General features: G+C 34.5%; 1 protein-coding gene and 1 long non-coding RNA gene across 2 annotated transcripts; one reads left to right on the forward strand and one right to left on the reverse strand.

The window, feature by feature from the left end:
- Window positions 1–357: 357 nt before the first annotated feature.
- On the forward strand, window positions 358–1,699 carry LOC147382861 (uncharacterized). The gene is made up of 2 exons (XR_015173648.1): window positions 358–1,084; window positions 1,373–1,699. It is a non-coding gene; the product is annotated as an uncharacterized LOC147382861 (long non-coding RNA).
- An 11,612-nt stretch (window positions 1,700–13,311) lies between these two features.
- On the reverse strand, window positions 13,312–15,673 carry LOC147382862 (receptor-like protein 9DC3). Its single transcript, XM_086429379.1, has 2 exons — window positions 15,208–15,673; window positions 13,312–14,226 (listed from the first exon to the last, which is right to left on the reverse strand). Exons 1-2 carry the CDS (start codon window positions 15,644–15,646, stop codon window positions 13,400–13,402), a joined length of 1,266 nt encoding a protein of 421 aa, XP_086285505.1. The 5' UTR covers window positions 15,647–15,673; the 3' UTR covers window positions 13,312–13,399.
- Between the last annotated feature and the right edge of the window lie 3,649 nt (window positions 15,674–19,322).

The raw sequence follows: 19,322 nt of genomic DNA on the forward strand, positions 1-19,322 counted from the left end.
ATGTCCCTTCCCATTATGTTCATTTCCAACTATTCTAAGCCTCTCATTATCCATGGAGTACATGTGTACATAGCTGTGCATGTGATATTTTAAACTGCGTAATGTTATTTTTAAACTACGTTGCCAAGGAGTAAAACCTTCTAGAGGAGATCCTTTCGTAAGCCTTAGACCATGTTATTAGAGCCTTGTGTTGGGGCGACGACATAAGCCTCCAACTCCTTTGGAAACATGATCCATACCTATGGCCTATGCTACCTGGTTGTAGATATCATTGAAGATTATTACAATTTTTTTATAATAAATATTAGAGTGTTGATGTCATCCCCAACTAAAATAATTATTATCTAATACCATTTATACCCTAAGCATTTTTTTTTCTATTATATTTATTACTAGAATGTTGATATGATTGTAAGATTCATTTTAGCCTAAACATGTATTGTGACTAAAATATAATAGAAAAGACCTGAACGAAGAAAAGACCTGGCTTTAAACAGATTGACAAGGCATTGATGTTCCTGAGATTGTTGTTCTTTTTTTTTTACTCCTTTTTCTTACATCTCATCTCCAATAATTTTCGCATTCTTACTTTATCCTGGCTATCTTGTGCTTGCTCCATGATCCTTGGAAGGAAACGAAATATTTGATTCGTCACTCCCTGGATCTGCGGATGAAGTTGTGGAAGAGCGCATAGCTGATGATGATGTGATTATGATAAAAACACTATACAAAGTTGACATGTCTTCCATTACGGCGTGAGTTGAAGGTTTGGTTCTCTCTACTTTGTTGTCCTGTGTTAGGTCTATGTTGTCTACACCATTGTTAGGTTGAGTCAGCTCCACAATGTCATTCAGAGTAATATAACAGCAGTATCTCTTGATCATTTGTTGTGGTGGTTTCGTCATACGGTCTTTATCCTCATGTGATGTCTACATTGCCTCTATTGCTTAACTAGTGTTTTTCTATTTCCTTTCTTTATTTCATGAGCATGGGGGGACAGTGAGTGTAGGCGTTATGGTTTTAGGTGTTTATACATGAGAAAATATGCTATGTGATACAGAGTTAATTTAAGGGCAATGTGCGGGTTTGATAATTGCAAATGTAGTCTACATGTATTGGGTGGTAGTCGTTCTTGTTACAAATGCAAATGCCACATCAGGATGTGTGTCAAAAGGAGAGTTAGAAAGTCACGACTCTTTGGGGAAATATAGTCATAAATTTTTTGTTGCCATTTGAACATGCCCAAACCATCTCAGCTGACACTTTCTAAGTTTATTGTTTGTTGCCATTTGGATTTTGAGCTATTTCTCTAGACTTCCGTACACAAGATCAAATGGTTTAATTCCACGAATTTGTTTCTTCTTTTTGTTAGGCTGATCAATCATGGTCACCATCACACTTTCTTAGATACTCGCAGAAGATGGCAAACCAGGTAGTCTTGACACAGTACTCTTATCACAAATTGTCTCTGTTATCTTCTGTCTTGCTTCAATTTATCTGATATCTTACTTTTTCTCCTTGCAGCCTTTACATGTAGGTGAAGAAGCAGTCTGTTGTTTGTTGAGGTTTTAGGTTTGTTAGGTTTCAATTTGTTTTTGTTTTAGTTATATTTTTTCTTCTGTATTAACTATGTAGTAATAACCTCACATTACCCATTCCGAAAAAGTAATTTCCATTTTCAGACGTTTTTTAGCCTGTATTTATTTGTATTCTTACCATGCAAGCATTCTGGTTCTTACCCATTCATTTAGCAATTATATGAAAGGAGTTTAACGTGTTATAATTGATGACAAGTGGTTTTAATTACTCAATGTCCATTAAATTTTGTAACGTAAAAGTAAAATCAATAGCTCATCAAGGATGTCCAGTGACAATTTGTATCACAGTCCAATAATTAGTAACAATTTCAAAACATATTCAGCAATGCTGATGTCTGGGGTCAAGGTCATTAATTTCAAAACATAGGGGTATCTCCAATATTCAGCAATATATGAGGGGGCTGGTGTAGAATTAAATTTTTTTTTTCAAAAGCTTCTACAGCGACGGCCAAAACCGTAGTTAAAGATTTAAAAAAAAAATTTTAAAAAAGCCTATAGCGACGGCCAATATCGGCTGCTGCTATAAGTCGTGCACCTAACGACGTTTTAGTGAATAGGTGACCGTCGATATAAGATACAGCGATGGCACTATTAGCGACGAGTACCGACGGCCCTCTTGGCCGTCGTTAGATGCTTTTTGCGACGGAATTTGACTCTATAACGACGGTCACGACCGTCGCTATAGCCCTATTTTACTGTAGTGTATGGCAATATATATAAATTTGGCTAAAACTATGCAACAGTTACAGATTTGTAGAAGTCAATGCAGCAGTTACAAATATTCAAAATTGATTTTGAATGATCTTGCTTGATTGTAGGCTAGATGTGCTCTGTTCAATCTTGGCTTTGATTCGTGCAATCTGTCTTTATATGTTAATCATACCTCAGGATTATAATAAAGAAATCCTTGGGATTCATGTTAGGATTTTGTGTTGTGACAACTAGTATTGTAGTAGGGCGAAATTCGCTTTAGGATAGTGTTTGGTGCATGCCTCAACCTATTATTAAAGTTAAGTATTTTATATTACATTCAATTCCAAAATCAAGAATTCTCTCAAACTTCTCTCCTCATAAGAAATCAGTACCCAGTTTCAAACATTCCATGACCGGCTTGAATGGCTTATCAATCAAAAACCATCTTATATTTCTAATACAAATGAAAGCTGCTATTCGCACCACTACTTTTAGTTATTACACCCCATTAGAGAAAAAAAATAAGACATTGATTGAGAATAAGTAATATAGAAACTGTCTTTTTCTTTAGATGTATATTTGTCAGATATATGATTATGTATGGGCCTAATCCTAATTGAACAACGGCTGAATTTGTTTCAATGTATTATAATGCTTTGTAATGTTGAAGTATAATAACTTGAACCAAGCTTTTGTAATGTTTGAATGGTTTGTTTTAATCTCTAATTAGAGTGTGATAAATGATTTGAGAAATCGGAGTGTAAGAAGCGAAACTGTGAGTGCCAATAGAAGCTTTCAAACAAATACACGGAAGATGGATAAGAACAGAGAACAACGTGTCCCTCATGTTTGACTGCAAAAACTTTTTAATGGTCTTTTTTCTCTAAATTGAATTTTCATATGTGCCACTGCTTATTTTAGTCATACTAGCATAACTAAGTAAGGATTTCACCCTTACTAGAGGTTTTTTGTTTTTTAAAAAAAGTTATTTTTCATGGTTGCTGGAAGTTAAGTAGCCTTTAATTTTCAAAACCTTGGATTAGAATAAAACAAATTGTTTTTTGAATTTTTGAACTTTTAGGATCTGAGTTTTTCAACGAAATTTAGAGGGCCGTGGTGTTGGATAGTAAGGCTTAAAATCTTACTACGTTAGTAAGGAAAGGGTTTCTCTTTTTTTTTCTTTTTCTTTTTTTAATATACAAGAGATTTTGGGAAGTGATCGTTTCCCTCCATGTTTTGGTGAAAATCATTTGAGATACCACATACCCTCCTAACTTAGGTCTTTCGTGACAAACTACTAAAATAACTTAAATGCCCACATCTACATCTTTCATGCTCCCTAGCAAAAAATTTTTGATTTTTCTCTCTCATCTTGAACCCAAGGGTAAAATTTCAGGAAGAAAATGAAAAATGACACTTTTTCGATTAAAAAAAAGGATTTTCTAGAAGAGCCTGAAGATGACAGAATTTTGGGAGAAAAATCAAGGGTCTTTTTATAGCTAAAGGTTGAAGATGAGGCTGTTTAATTTCTTTTCTCTTAATATTTGAAAATAGACTGAGGTCAAAGGGTTAAGTTCATAAAAGGTAATCCAAAAATATAATGGCAATTATATAATTTTTTTAATTAATGCAATATGGTTGAGCACTTGACAATGGCCGTGTTGGACAAGTAACCAAACCTATTGTTTCTTGTACTACATGATTTTTTAGACCAGCATTGTTAATGTCATCTTTTATGATAACTATAATATATATATAGTTGGGATTATATGGACCAAACGATCATCTATCTCTATGGACCACATGCCAACATGGAGCCCAAAACAACCATCATGTGCCATGTATACGTAGAGCATGATATTTTTTTTTCAAAAAAAAAAAAATTTGAAAAATGAGATTTTTTTCACTGCTGAATTTTAATTTTAAATCTAAGAGTTTAGGGGCCGTCCATTTTAAAATTCAAGAACTAGTCCAAAAACGTAATTGTTTTTAAATGCTTTTTTCAAACCCAATTTATACCACAAATCAAGAGGGATGAGGTGTCATTTGAACCAACGTGGCAGTTCACATGACTCAAATGTGGACTCTGGTCCATGCCCTATATGGTTCTCAAAAATAAATAATGGTGGTTATACGACTCATTTAAAGCCAAATATTTTACATTAACAAAATAAAATAGTGTACTTAGGAATCTAAAGACTAAAACAAGTGTATAAAGTCATTAAACTTATTTCAAGATCTCTTTGAAGTACCACACAAGGATCATGTTGGTCAACTATCAAGGATATTGCTTATTTTCTTTGAAGATTAATATAGTTTTTATTACTTAAGAGATTTTTTTAGACTAGACTTATTAATATGTATCGTATCCAAATTAGTGGCAGTTTTCTTATTTAATTAAAATTACTGTTTTCTTTGAGGAGTAATTCAATTTTCTTAGTAAGCTAATTTTTAGATCAGAATTATCAATATCTGAAAAGAAATAATTGCATTATTTCATTTTTTATATTAATGTAGTGAAGTAGAGCACATGACGCTCAAAAGACTCCAAGGTACAAAAACTCATCATTTTCTTTAGGGGTCGCTATTGGAGAATGGGGAAATAATTGTAGTTAAGTAAGGGTCTATATTTAGTGTAAATTACACTTAGACCAACTATGGATTGATGTAAATACTATGTTGAGGCCCTAATATTATGACAATTGCACTTACCCCCGCTGTTAGACTGTGTTAATGTTTAGATGTTATTTTACCCTCTCATTGCCAAAAAATTAAATTTTAAAATGATAAAAAGGCCTCCATGGATCCATTCTCACACCTACGCATGAACCCATCTTTTGCAGGGATATTTTATCTATGGAAAAGAATGACATTGTTTTAAAAATAAAATAGGTAAAATGGTCTTTATAAAAAAATAAAAAAGTCATTTTTTAACTATTTTATCGATGACTATTTTGACTAAAGGAAGGTAAGTGATAGCCCGTTAGATTAGGGATGCAAGTTTGTAGGGCCGGCCAAACCCGAACCCATTGGATTGAACCCTAACTTGGTCAGGTCTTGGCATTGTTAACTTGGGTTCGAACTCAAGTTTGGAAAAAAGAAAATGATCGAATCAAATTGGGTTATTGGATCTATGAATAGGCAGTCCGGACAACTTGATTTACTCGAACTTAATATGGTTATAATTTAAAAACATTTTCTTATATCTTTGATTTTATTTTTTTTTAGCATTTACAATTTAACTCGCATATATATATATAGGAGCAATTCGGCAGCCTTAAAGTTTGTCAAACATTTTTTGTAAATCACTTTTGATGGGGTTAGAAGTTTCGGAATAGGCTGATTTTTTGTGAGGATGATCTCTATGGTGAAGAGATCATCCTCACCCAAAATCAGCTCATTTTGAAACTTCTAACCCTAGTTTACAAGTTGAAGAATCGTGGACTGTCCAATTTTTGTAAATCACTTTTGATGGGGTTAGAAATTTTGGAATAGGCTGATTTTTGGTGAGGCTGATCTCCTCATCATAGAGATCATCCTCACAAAAAATCAGCTCATTCCAAAGCTTCTAACCCATGTTTTAAAAATGTTTGGCAAACTTTAGGGTTGCTGAACCGCCCCCTATATATGATAAGGATCCGTAGACATATAAAGCTACTCATAAAGCTACAATGTTTTTGTCTTATATGGGCAAAAAGGTTCGGAATAGGCTGATTTTTTGCGAGGATGATCTCTATGGTGAGGGGATCATCCTTGCAAAATATCAGTCCATTCAAAACTCCTAACCCCATCAAAAGTGATTTACAAAAAGTGGACGGTCCAAAATTCTTCAACTTGTAAACATGGGGCTAGAAATTTTAGAATGGGCTGATTTTTGGCAAGGATGATCTCCTCACCATAGAAATCATCCTCACAAAAAATCGGCCCATTCCGAACCTTTTTGCCCATGTAAGACACAACATGTTGTAGCTTTATTAGTAGCTTTATATGTATACGGATCCTGATCCATATATATATATATATATATATATATATTGTTTTCTTCTTGTTTAAATTTGCTTCTAATTTTATGTATATAAACTTTGAAATACATTTGTAGGAAAAATAATTGAAAATTTTATATTATTTTACATATCACTTATATTTATATAAGTCTTTATCATTACTTGAGCGGTTCGGATAAAGTCTGACAATCCGAGGTGTCAATGTCATTTATGTAAGGTCAAAACTCAAAAAAGGTTTTAATAATCAAGCAATCAATTTGTTCTTCAGCCTCGAGCCCAAAAAAATAAAATTTGAGTTTGGGTCCTCACTTTTAAAAGCTCATCCCTAGATCTAACTAGGAAATCTCCAATATTTCCTTTCCTTTTCACTTGGCTCAGTCTTGAGAGGGGGTGATACGGGGCATGATCCTTCAATCCTAGATTAAGCCCCAATTTTAAGAGATTAAGGGAAATTGCCATCCTTTATCTCTTAGATAATTAAATTAAGAGGTCAAAGAAGATGTGTAATCCCCTCTTTGCCCACATAATTAAGGATGAGTTTAAGGGATTTTTCAATACATTCTTGGTACCCACTAGGGGTTAGCTGAGATGGCAAGGAAGCGACTGGATTTGTTCCCTAGGTAGTGACTTCAAATCTTTATACAACACCCCTCCACAGCAAATGTGACTAGTTACCTGTTGTAACATGTGACTGGTTGGGAAGGTGCGTGAGATTAACACAAATGTGACTAGTTACCTGTTGTAACATGTGACTGGTTGGGAAGGTGCGTGAGATTAACACCAAAAGGTGGGGATACTTCTCTAGAACTCTTATCCAAGCCACATGTCATCCTCTCTCAAGAAGGCTTTAGAAGACTTGCCTCTTGGCGCTTAATCTATAGGCTCTTTTGGATTTTGTTAGCTAGTAATCTCCCCTTAATCTCATTGTTGATAAAGGTGCCTATAGACAAAGGACAGTGAATTAGCATTTTGTCCCTTAATTAAGGGATAGGATTAAGAGGTTCCTTCACAAAATTATAGTTGATTAAGAACTTGAACCATTTTATCCCTAAGATACTCTTGAGAGTCTATAAATAGAGGATCCTCTCAAGGTTTGGGGATCCTATTTGAAGGTCTAGAAATTATGCAAAAATACCCTCTCAACCTCTCTTATCTCTAAATCTCTCCAAGAAGAAGAACAAGTTGCAGACTACAATCCAAGGGGGATAGATAGTGTAGTTTTCTTTTGTCGTAACCCCTCAGTCCCACTTCTATCCTCTTCACTCTCTTCTTTTCTTTTGTTGTAGAAAGTTCTAGATTGTTTGAAATCCTTTAGTTCAACCCGACATACTACTTCCAACCTCATGCATGGTATGTGAGGAACTTGGTATAAAGGTTGAGTGAAGGCCAACATAAGTGTGCCAAGATGCCAAGGGTGTGTTATTTCCTTGGCCCCAAATTCATGCATCATGTAGCTATAATGTAGAAAATGGCGAAAGGGACGCGACAGAGGTTGCAATATATCTTAATCCATCTAAGAGAGTTCTGATCAATGAAAGATGAATGCCATAGTATGGAATACCTATTCAATTCCCAAGACAATTTATCGAGGTGATAAAGGAAGGTGTTTTACCTCCAAATCAATCAGGAATGTATGATTTTAAGAACTTCATTCAAAATATGAGCCTTATCGATGCGGGTAAAATGTTTACATGCATAGTGTACTAATAGGATGAGACAGCTCGTATTTGGATCACCATCCAATTATTCTGTCTCTTGAAAACGAGCCATTGTTCCAAGACAAATCTGTTTTGTCTATTTTTGGGCTGACAATGATTTTCTTGAGTAGGTACGAAATTCTTTGACACCTAGAGCTTCGGGCTCTCGCTATTCAGGTTTTTCATGAAGCTGGAGAGGCTCAAAGGACACTAAAAGAAATGGAATTTTCTTGGAGACTATTATTCTGCAGGCAATCAACTTAACATGTATTGCTCTTATGACCTTCTATGTTTTCAAATTTCCATCCAAGTTGCCTTTGTAATTTTCTATATATAATTATACCTAAATTATGGCTAACTGAATTGGAAACTATTGCCCAATTTTATACCTAACAAGCAGGGAGCTTTTGCGAAAAGGCCGTAATATATATCATAATATTGTCATAGCAAATGAGATAGTTGGGGACCTAAACAAGAAATCCAGAGTGGGTAACATAATCATCAAGCTCGATATGTCTACAACATATGACCGATAAACTAACTAGAGTAGGGGTTTCTGCTCGCGGTGCTTTGTATGCTTGGTTATTCTAAATTGTTGATCAGATTGGTTAGGGAATGTCTCTCATCAACGCATTTCTTCATCTCCTACTCTATTTATTATTGAAAAAGAAAAGAGACCTAAACAAATTGCTGGAGGACAAGTAGATAGATTGTTTCAATGGCTCTAGAGGCATCCCAGTTCCATCCCATATTTTATTTGCTGATGACATTTTGATAATCTGTAAAACACTTCGGGCAATAAGTGACTGTGGAGAAAAGGAAGTTTTATTCAACAAGCAAGTATTAGAGGTATCCAAAATGCTAGAGAAGTAATGGAGTTCTTGAAGGGAAGACTTGCAAGAAATTACCTTGTCTCACTTTCTTACCGGGTGGTGGACTACTCGACATTTGAGATTACGTTTGAGATTCTTTTCTGCTCATCTCAATTACATCGACCCTGACGTGAACAGCTCGTTCTTAGTGCGGTCTCATCTCGTCTTCCTGCTCGAGTCGCACTCGCTGGAATTCACACGTAGAATCAGAATCCCCCATTCCAACTAGCTTATATGTGAGCTTAATGCGCGAAAACAATGAGGGATTAGCTCAAGGAGTACTAAAAAAGGTGCTAACGGCAGTGGGACTCCTGTGGGTAATGAGAAGCTTAAAAGTTGACTGAGCGTCTATAGCGGACATAGAAGGTTTTGTCCCTAGAGGTCCTGAAACAGATGCATGAAGGCGAGTAGGGATGCAGCTCCGTGGACCGCTCCCCAACGTTGCCTCCCATTTATTCTGAGACAGCAGGCAAACGAATAACTTATCTTTTTCCGTCCATGGGTGAGGAAGAAGGAATTGATCGACCTCTCCTTGAAGGGGAGGTCTTGAGCTAGAGTAGTCTTTCTTCGTTCACCCGTCCAAATCAATGGATGAACTTCTTGCTTGCCTGCCACTCCTCTGAACTTCGCCCATCCTTGATCCAAGCCGAGTTTTGCATTCCTTAGCTTGGTGCGAAAGGCTTCTCGCGGGTCCTTTTTCAAGCCCATCTCAAATACGATGCGGTAGGGCTTAAAAGCGCCTGCTGGTGGCTGCCACTGCCTCACACTTAAATGCTGGGACTGGAAGATTGGATTCGCTAGCTCCGCATCGGGTGACCAAGTATGCGATCCTATCTGTGCAGATTTCCCAGCAGCACCAATAAGAAGTAAAATACAAATAAGAGTTATGGCATTCAATCTCATATTGCGAGAAATCCAAGAATTTCTGGGGGCGCTAGCACGAGCAAAAATGGTTTCAGAGTCTACTGTTTGAAAGAGAGTAAAACGACCCGAAATCCTTTTTTTACTCAGATAAGCTGTATATAGATCGATTCTTGTTCTAATTTAGTGGGTAAAATCTTGCCAAAGATAGAAGGGTGGAAAACTAAGCTTATATTCATGGGAAGATTAACCCTTCTTAAGCATGTGTTATCCTCTATTCCCATTTATGCATTAGGTATTTTACTAATCTCAGAGTATGTCATTAGATCTTTGGAATCCCAATTTGCTAAGTTTTTCTAGAGAAAGGGAGATTGCACGTAGTAGGAACACTCATTGAGTGAGTTGGGAAAAGTTGGCAAGACTCATCAAAGAAGGGAGAGTTAAGTCAAAGGCCCCTAGAAGATATATATCCATAGATTGGGCAGGATGAATATGTGTTGGAGACTTCAGAAGGAAAATGGATTATAAGTTCATATGCTTAAGAAGAAGACTAGTGATTTTTGAACTCAACCTGACAACCGGACTCAAAACTCACCGACGTGTCATGCGCAAAGAACCATAGATTCTGTCCCTCGGGATACACAACTGCAGATGGCTGGTCGGTTGTGTATCCTGAGGGACAGAATCTATGGCTCTTTGCCCATGCCACATCAATGAGTTTTTGAGTTTCCCTGTCAGGTTGAGTTCAAAAATCATAACTCTAAGAAGAAATATTCAAAGAATAATGTCCTTTGCATAGAACCTTTGCATATCAAGAGTTCTAAGATATAGCATTCGATGGGGGTAATTTCTGTAAATGTTCAGAATTTATCCTAACAGGTCATTATTGATCACAGTTATGCATGAGTATTACAAAGTAGATAACATAAATGGGGAGAGTCCCATCTTTGAACAAGTCCTTTAGAAGAGTCTTTCCTTCTATATCTTCAGATCTTTCAATCAAAGAAGAATGGGGAGATGGCATCTGGGATTTTAACAAATACATGGAAATCTAGACATATTGGAGCCATCAACTTCAGGGTTATTTTTTATTCTTATGGCCCTTGTATTTTCTGGACCACAAAAGTTGGAACAATAACTAGGTTGCTTCATTGGCTAAATAATTTCCTCGAATTTGTTGTTGGGTATTTTAGATACTTCTAGTTTGTCAAACTCTTCAATATGTATCATCATGGCTGCAGCAGATGTTTAATCCTAGACCCAAACCATTCCTGAAAGGATTTAGTATTAAAGTTCTTAAGGCTTTGGGAGTAACAAATAAGATTTAAAAAAATCCATTTAATGACATATGTTACTAGTTACAATACTTGATACAAAATATCATCATAAACCTTGGTAACTACTTTCTAAATAGAAAACTTTTTTGCAATATCTTTATTCCCTTCAGATTGACTGGTGCCTACCAATCTGCTTCGATCTTTTGATCTGCCTGTGTAGTTCTCCTTCAAGAATCCTTGTAAGCCATCCATTTTCATTCCAGAATGCGGTATATCTGATTGCAACGCAATAACCACTCCACATCCATATCCAATTAACATGAATTTCCAATCAAAACCACATGTACACATTGAATCCTTGAGCTGTTTGAACATTGTTGGTGGCAAAATCACCCCAACACCTATACATTGCCTTGATAATGGATAACCACATAATCCTTGATTACCTTGATAAGAAGTATTTGAAAATGTATCAAATTGTCTGTTTCGTGGTATGCTGCCAACTAGATTGTTCTTTGTCATGTTCAACATGGCAAGGAAAGTGAGAAGAAGTAGTTGCTAAGAAATCTCCCCCGAGAGCTTGTTTTGTGAGAGATCTAATGACTCGAGCTGTGCCAAGTTTCGTTGTGATGATGGAATGTATTCCGTGAGGTCATTATGACAAAAATTTAACAGAAAAAGCGATTTGAAATCTCCGGTCACTTCTGGAATTCCACCTTGGAATATATTGTTAGAGAAATCTAGAGAGGCAAAAGTGGTCAAGATCTTCTCTAATACCATATCATGTCCTTTGTATGACAACATCATCGAGATACGATAATACCGATTACCTCCAATATATAATTGAGATGCATTCCCCATCATTATCATCATCTCCTTCCAACTTTGAAAATAGTTTGTAGGCAAAGGTCCTGTACATATATTGGAAGAAATGTCTATGACATGCAACTTTAGAAAACCATAATTGTGTCACGGACGTTCAATAGGACCATAGAATATGTTGTATCTCAATATTAGGACTTGTAACGAAGGCAATACATCTAACTAGAAGGAGAACACATCATGTAAGTTATTATTTCCTAGGTTTGGAACCTCTAGCATTTTGCAATTGGCTAAACATCTTGGTAAATGTCCTTCCAATTGATTATGAGAGGCTTCAAAGATATACATATAACTCAAATTGCAAATTGATATAGGAAGTTCTCTAACTAATTCAATATCACTGAGTTTCCAGAATAATAGCTCTTTGCAGTCACCAAGTTCCACAGGTATTTGTCCAGTTAGAATGTTTGCAGACAAGTCTTAATATTGTAAATTTGATAGGTTTCCAATCTCAACAGGTATCTTCCCGGATAATCTATTATTAAACAAGAACAAGGTTGAGAGATTATGGGGAAGTCCAAATCCAGGAGGGACTATACCAATAAATTTATTGTCATTGAGATGCAATGATTGGAGTTTGCAAAGATACTTGATTTCTGATGGAATGGATCTCTCTAATGGATTATTGTCAATGAGTTACGAAAGAGTGAGAGCTCTGTCAATGAAGCCATGCCCTTAAACTAAATCGGGTCTAGATTCATTAGATGGTTTCCAGCAAGTGGGAGAGTTTGTAAGTTTTTTAAATTACTAAGCTCATGTGGAATCGCACCAAATAGGTTATTGTATTGAAGAAACATAGATTGGAGAAGCAAGAGGTTTCCTATCTCAAAAGGGATCGTACATGTGAAATTCATGTAACAGGGAGATTAAGAATATAGTAGAACGGCTCCCCGAGCCCATGGTCGTACGCATGTTTGCGAACCATGTAAAAAATTCCTTGGTGTTCTTTTTTGTATTTTTAATTATTTTAATGATTTATTGGCGTATCTTGATAGGAGTTGTAGATCTCGAGGTGAATAAAAAAAACCTTTACAATTCATATTTTTCATATTTTTCTTTCAACCTCGCCACTAGATAGGTCTTCTTAAGATACACACAATGAATATATTATAATTGCAAAATGAATACAATGCACGGGACCATGCCTGAGGAAGCATAGGTCCTCAGGAAAGGAATAAACTCTAATACTTTGATTAATTTGTCTTGATAAATGTCGTAAAAGTCATGCCAATTTTTTTTTTTTCTTCTCTTGGACTTGAAAGAGTTAAATTTGGTACCAAGGTGTTCTAGTCAAAATCATGAGTGCCATGCTTTTAGAATCTAATATAATGAAATCAAAGTTTACTAGACATTTTGGAAGGATTAGAAGACATAGACTTGCTTCTTTATGATAGATTTTTTTCTTTGTTTTCTTGGAAAAGATAATATTTGAAAAATGAGATAACTTTATTTATAGATGTATGCTACCGATTACAATAGTTTATACAAACTTTCATCAAACACATTGGACAACCTTTATTCTCTTCGATTTACTTGGAGTCTATTAATCCTCTTCGACCTTTTGATCTGCCTACCTCTTTTCCCGTCAAACATCCTTGTGAGCCATCCATTTTCATTCCAAAATATGGTATATCCAATTGCAATGCCAATAACCACTCCACATCCATATCCTATCAACATAAATATTTTCCAATCAAGGTTACTTGTAGATGTTGGATCCTTGCATTGTTGGAATGTCGTTGGTGGTGAAATCGCATTGGCATCTTGACATAGCCTTGACAATGGAATTCCACATAATTGTGGATTACCCTCATAAGAAGCATTTGAAAATGTATCAAATTGTTTACCTCGTGGTATGCTTCCTTCAAGATGGTTCTGTGTAAGGTTCAACACTGCAAGGAATGTAAGAAGAAGTAGTTGCTGAGGAATCCCCCCTGAAAGCTTATTTTGTGAGAGATCCAATGACTCAAGCTGTCTCAAGTCCCCCAACGAGAATGGTATGGGACCTATGAGGTCATTGCGAGACAAATTTAGTAGAATAAGTGATTTGAGATCTCCTATAACATTTGGAATTTCACCTTGGAATCTGTTGTTGGAGAGATCTACAGAGACAAGGGTGGTCAAGATCTTCTCTAGTGCCCTATCTTGTCCTTTGTACGAGAGGATAATTGAAAGATTATAATATCCATATTGGTTCTCTCTAACTCCAATGTACGTTGGGGACTTTTCCCCCTCCATTAGTTCATTTTGTTGTGGTTTCATCATCGCTTTCCAACTCTGAAAGTATTTTGCAGGCAAAGGTCCCGTAAATCCATTTGAAGAAATATCTAGGACCTGCAACTCTTGAAAACCAGAATTGGTTAGAGGATTTTCAACGGGACCATAAAGTATATTGGATTTCAATATAAGGACCTTCAATGATTGCAATGACTCTAGCCAGAAGGGGAAGGTATCATGTAATTTATTGTTTCCAAGGTCTAGAATTTCTAGATAACTCAAATTAGTCAAACATTTTGGAAAAGATCCTTCCAATTGATTACGGGAGGCTTGAAAGGTATTCACATAACTCAAATTGCAAATTGATTCAGGAATTTCTCCATTTAAATCATTATCATTGAGTTGCAAGAACATTAAGTATTTGCAATCGCCAATCTCATGAGGAATTATTCCAGTGAAGTTATTGTTATTGAGTTGCAAGAAATGGAGGTGGGTCCAATTGGACAGAACATGTGGGTAGATTTGACCAGATAGTTGGTTATTATTGAGTTGCAAGGATCTAAGTTGAGTTAGAGAGGCCATGGAAAGAGGCAAAGGACCAGAGAGGTTATTAAATGACAGGTCAAGATCAGTAAGGTTGGTTAAAAATCCAAGCTCATTGGGAATGCTGGAATGCAAGCTTGTTTTCGAGAGATCTAGGTAGTAAAGAGTGCTAAGGTTACATATGGAAGATGGTATGGGCTCACTAGTAAACGGGTTATTAGATAGAACAAGGACTCTGAGGTTAGTTAGAAGACCAATTTCGTGGGGTATCTTGCCATTGAACTTGTTCATTCTCAGATCCAGCTTTTTGAGTTTGGGGCAGTGAAAGATGAATGCGGGAACCTCATGTCCCAATGAGTTATTATAGAGGAAGAGATCAGTCAATGAAGCCATACCCTTAAACTGAATACGATCTGGATTCGTTAGATGGTTTCCAGGAAGATAGAGCGTATGTAAGTTTTTTAAATTACTAAGCTCATGTGGAATCGCACCAGATAGGGAATTGCTACCAAGAAACAGAGATTGGAGATATAAGAGGTTTCCTATCTCAGAAGGGATCATACCTGTGAAATAGTTATCACCCAGATAGAGAGAAATGAGTTTTGAAAGAGACCCAATTTGAGTTGGGATTTCTCCATACAAGTTGTTGGAGGAGAGAATTAGTAAGGTGAGATTGGGGAAGGCTGAGAAGTCGAATTCATCAAGAGTTCCATTGAGGTTATGAAGTTGGAGGTCGATCTCGATGATGCTGTCGAAGTGGTTGTCGCATGTAATTCCAGTCCAATTGCAAGGAGTACTGGAGGTGGTGGTGGTGTTGGTGAGATCATCAGACCATGAATCATCAAGAACAGAGTGAGAGATCAAACTCTTTTTCCATGTGAGCAAAGCTTCTGCTGCTGATGATGCTGATGCTGATGCTCCTTCTTGTTGTATTATTATTGTAAGAACAAAAGCAAAAAACAGAGAGACAAAGAAGAAAGTCTTGTTCTTCATCATCATCATATTAAAATTAATGTTATTTGATGACTTATCAGTGAAAAATCATCTTATATTTATAATAAAAATTATTACATGGAAGACAGCAATGTGTACGCATAAAGAAAACGGGTGAATGCACAACGTGTCTCTCATGTTTGACTGCCATACAACGAGTCTCTAATGTCAAAAACTTTTTTACTGGTCTGTGTTCTCTAAATTGAAATTATATAACTACCCTTATAATTCTTTCATTCATATAAAAATGAGATGCTGGTAAGTGAATATCTGAGATACAACCCTATCTTTTTCAAACTAATGGACATAGCCCAACACTTTTGAATTCTCTCTCTCTCTCTCTCTCCTCAAAAGGAAAAAAAAAATGTCATCTTAAAGTTCTTGTTCTACCCAAAAAAAACTTTGATTTTTATCCATCAAATCTGTCATTTGCAATCCCATGCTTAAATTTTTTTTACATGCATCTTCAACCGTAAGATTCTATAACCTTCAAAGTTCAAGCTTTAAACATCAAGAATAAGATTACAATTTTTTGAAGAGTTGTGATAATCTAACACTCTTTTTTTGTACATTCCATTCACAGAACTGTATAAAATCATAATCAATGGGTCTACGATTTTTTAAAGGAAACGTACAACAAAGAGCATCATGTTATTATCATTCCTTTTGAAAAGTAAAAAATGATAGATTTTTTGGGTTAAAAAAAATATTTATTTGAAAGAGATCAAAGGGTACTAATGGATTTGTGGGACAAAAATCGGAGGATTTTTGCCCATTTAACTTTTTTTGTTTTTTGGGGTACTTCCAAGAAGACTAAAATTCATGGGCATTACATAAATTTAAAAACATAAGGGGTCTCTCCTGTATTCAACTCAATCATGAGAGCTATGTAAAAATCACCCTATCTTGTGTCTTCCATGGCAACCTAGTTGGCTTGGGTCTTTGTAGATACTTTTGTTCTTCATTTAAGATTGGTAAAGTTAATAAAAGAAGATAAATCTATTTAAAAAATATTTAATAGCATTTAATAATCAAATAAAATAATGGTAATTATGTAATTTTGATGAAAAATAAGGATGTGCATAATGCAATACAGTAGAGTACTTGACGCTCTAAAGACTACAAAAGTCATCATCTTCTATCAGCTCAGGGTCATTATCGGAGTAATGGAAAGACCGGCTTGTGTTTGACGAGTAATAAGGATATTTCTTATTTTCTTCATTGACCAATGAAGTTTTTCTTACTAAGAGATATTTAGATAACATTGTTAATGTCTTATCCCAAAAAGTAAATAATGGAAGCTATGTAATTTAATTAAAAATGAGGATTTTACAATAATGCAATAAAGAAGTGTATTTTGCCACTCAAATTATTATAAAAAGTACAAAATGTCATCATTTTCTTTCTCGGTCACCATTAGAGTATGGGACAAGGCCTCTATTAGGCAAGTAAAAAAGATATATATATATATATTTTCTTCAAGGACTTAACGAATTTTTAAACCTGAATTTTCAATGTCATGTATTAAAATAAATAATGGTTTGGGTCGTCCATTGCAACCTAGTTGGCTTGTGTCTTTGTAAATACCCTAGGTCTACATCATGTCAAAATTAGTAAAGTTAATAAAAATAAGATATATCTAATTAAAAAATATTTAATAATCAAATAAAATAATGGTAATTATGTAATTTAGATGAAAAATAAGGATGTTAATAATGCAAAAAAGTAGAGTACTTGACACTCTAAAGACTACAAAAGTCACCATCTTCAATCAGTTCAGCATCGATAATGGGAAGACCGACCCGTGTTTGACAAGTAATAAGGATATTTCTTATTTCTTCATTGACCAATGAAGTTTTTCTTACTAGGAGATATTTAGATAGCATTGTTAATGTTTTATCCCAAAAAGTAAATAATGGAAGCTATGTAATTTAATTAAAAATAAGGATTTTACAATAATGCAATAAAAAAGTGTATTTGACACTCAAATTATTATAAAAAGTATAAAATGTCATCATTTTCTTTCTAGGTCACCATTGGAGTACGGGACAAGGCCCGTATTAGGCAAGTAAAAAAGATATTTTTTTTTCTTCGAGAACTTAAGGAATTTTTAAACCTGAATTGTCAATGTCATATATTAAAATAAATAATGGTTTGGGTCGTCCATTGCAACCTGGTCGGCCTGTGTCTTTGTAAATACTCTAGCTCTACATCATGTCAAGATTGGTAAAGTTAGTAAAAATAAGATATATCTGATTAAAAAATATTTAATAATCAAATAAAATAATAATAATTATGTAATTTAGATGAAAAATAAAGATGTTCACAATGCAATAAAGTAGAATACTTGACACTCTAAAGGCTACAAAAGTCATCTTCTTCCATCATGATCATTTTTGGACTAAGAGGAGGAGAAACATGTTTGACGAGTAATAAGGATATTGCTTATTTTCTTCATTGGCCAAAAAAGTTTTTCTTACTAAAAGATTTTTTAGATCAACATTGTTAATGTCTTATCCCAAAAGTAAATAATGGAACTTAATGTAATTTAATTAAAAATAAGAATTTTAGAATAATGCAATAAAGTAGCATATTTAACACTTTAATAAGTACAAATTCTTATCATTTTCTTTATAGGTTGCTAGTGGATTATGGGACAAAACCCATGTTGGGCAAGTAATAAGGATATATTTTTTTTTATTGATGACGAAAAGAATTTTTAAATCTAAATTTTCAATCTCATATATAAAAATGAATAATGGCAATTATATAATTTAATTAAAACTAAGGATATTACACTATTGCAATCAAGTTACATACGGACTTAAAGGACTATAAAAGATTTTAAAAAATTATCATCTTCGAATGCGGCTTTGAAAATTTTATATATAAGGGTAAATTCTCAAATAATTACATGCATGTTTGAGTAAATTATTGATATTGTGTATTGTTTGTCGAATTAATGCAGATTTATATGCATGTTTGTCAAAAATTCATATTGAAAAAACTAGATAAAGAGCAATGTTACAGATCTGTCAAAGTCTCTATTAACCCATATCAACCTATGGAGCATTATTGTCAACATTTCTACAAATATTTGTCAACATTATTCTAAATATTTTAATCTCATGGCAATTTGATTCTGACCATCTTAAATTAAAATAAAAATATTATTTCAAGAATTTAAATATATTTTCTAGCAAAATATCAACATGATAGTGTATCAAGAATTGATATCAAGTAAATTATTGATATTGTGTATGGTTTGTTGAATTAATGAATAGTTATATGCATGTTTTGTCAAAAATTGATATTGACAAAAATATTGATATTGTGTATGGTCAACATAATGGATGATACTACATATGTTGTTCAAAAATTTGTATTGATGAAAGTTTGCTAAAGAGGAATGTTACAGATCTATCAACATCTTTATTAACATTTATCAATCTCTGTAACATTTTTATCAACGTTTCTACACATGTTTGTCAACCTTATTTTGCATATTTTCAATCTCGTGGGAATTTGATTTTATTGACATTCAATCATTATGAAGAAGAAGATGCAACCACTGCAAGGAAACTTAATTTATAAAGTTGGCATTGGGAATGAAGCATTTAAATTTGGAAGAAAAAAATACAGATTGCATAAAAGGAAACTTTTTTCAACATAAAATATTTAAATG

Source organism: Akebia trifoliata, chromosome 16, assembly GCF_017979445.1.
Source record: "Akebia trifoliata isolate Shusen 1 chromosome 16, ASM1797944v1, whole genome shotgun sequence".
Classification (NCBI taxonomy): Eukaryota; Viridiplantae; Streptophyta; class Magnoliopsida; order Ranunculales; family Lardizabalaceae; genus Akebia; species Akebia trifoliata.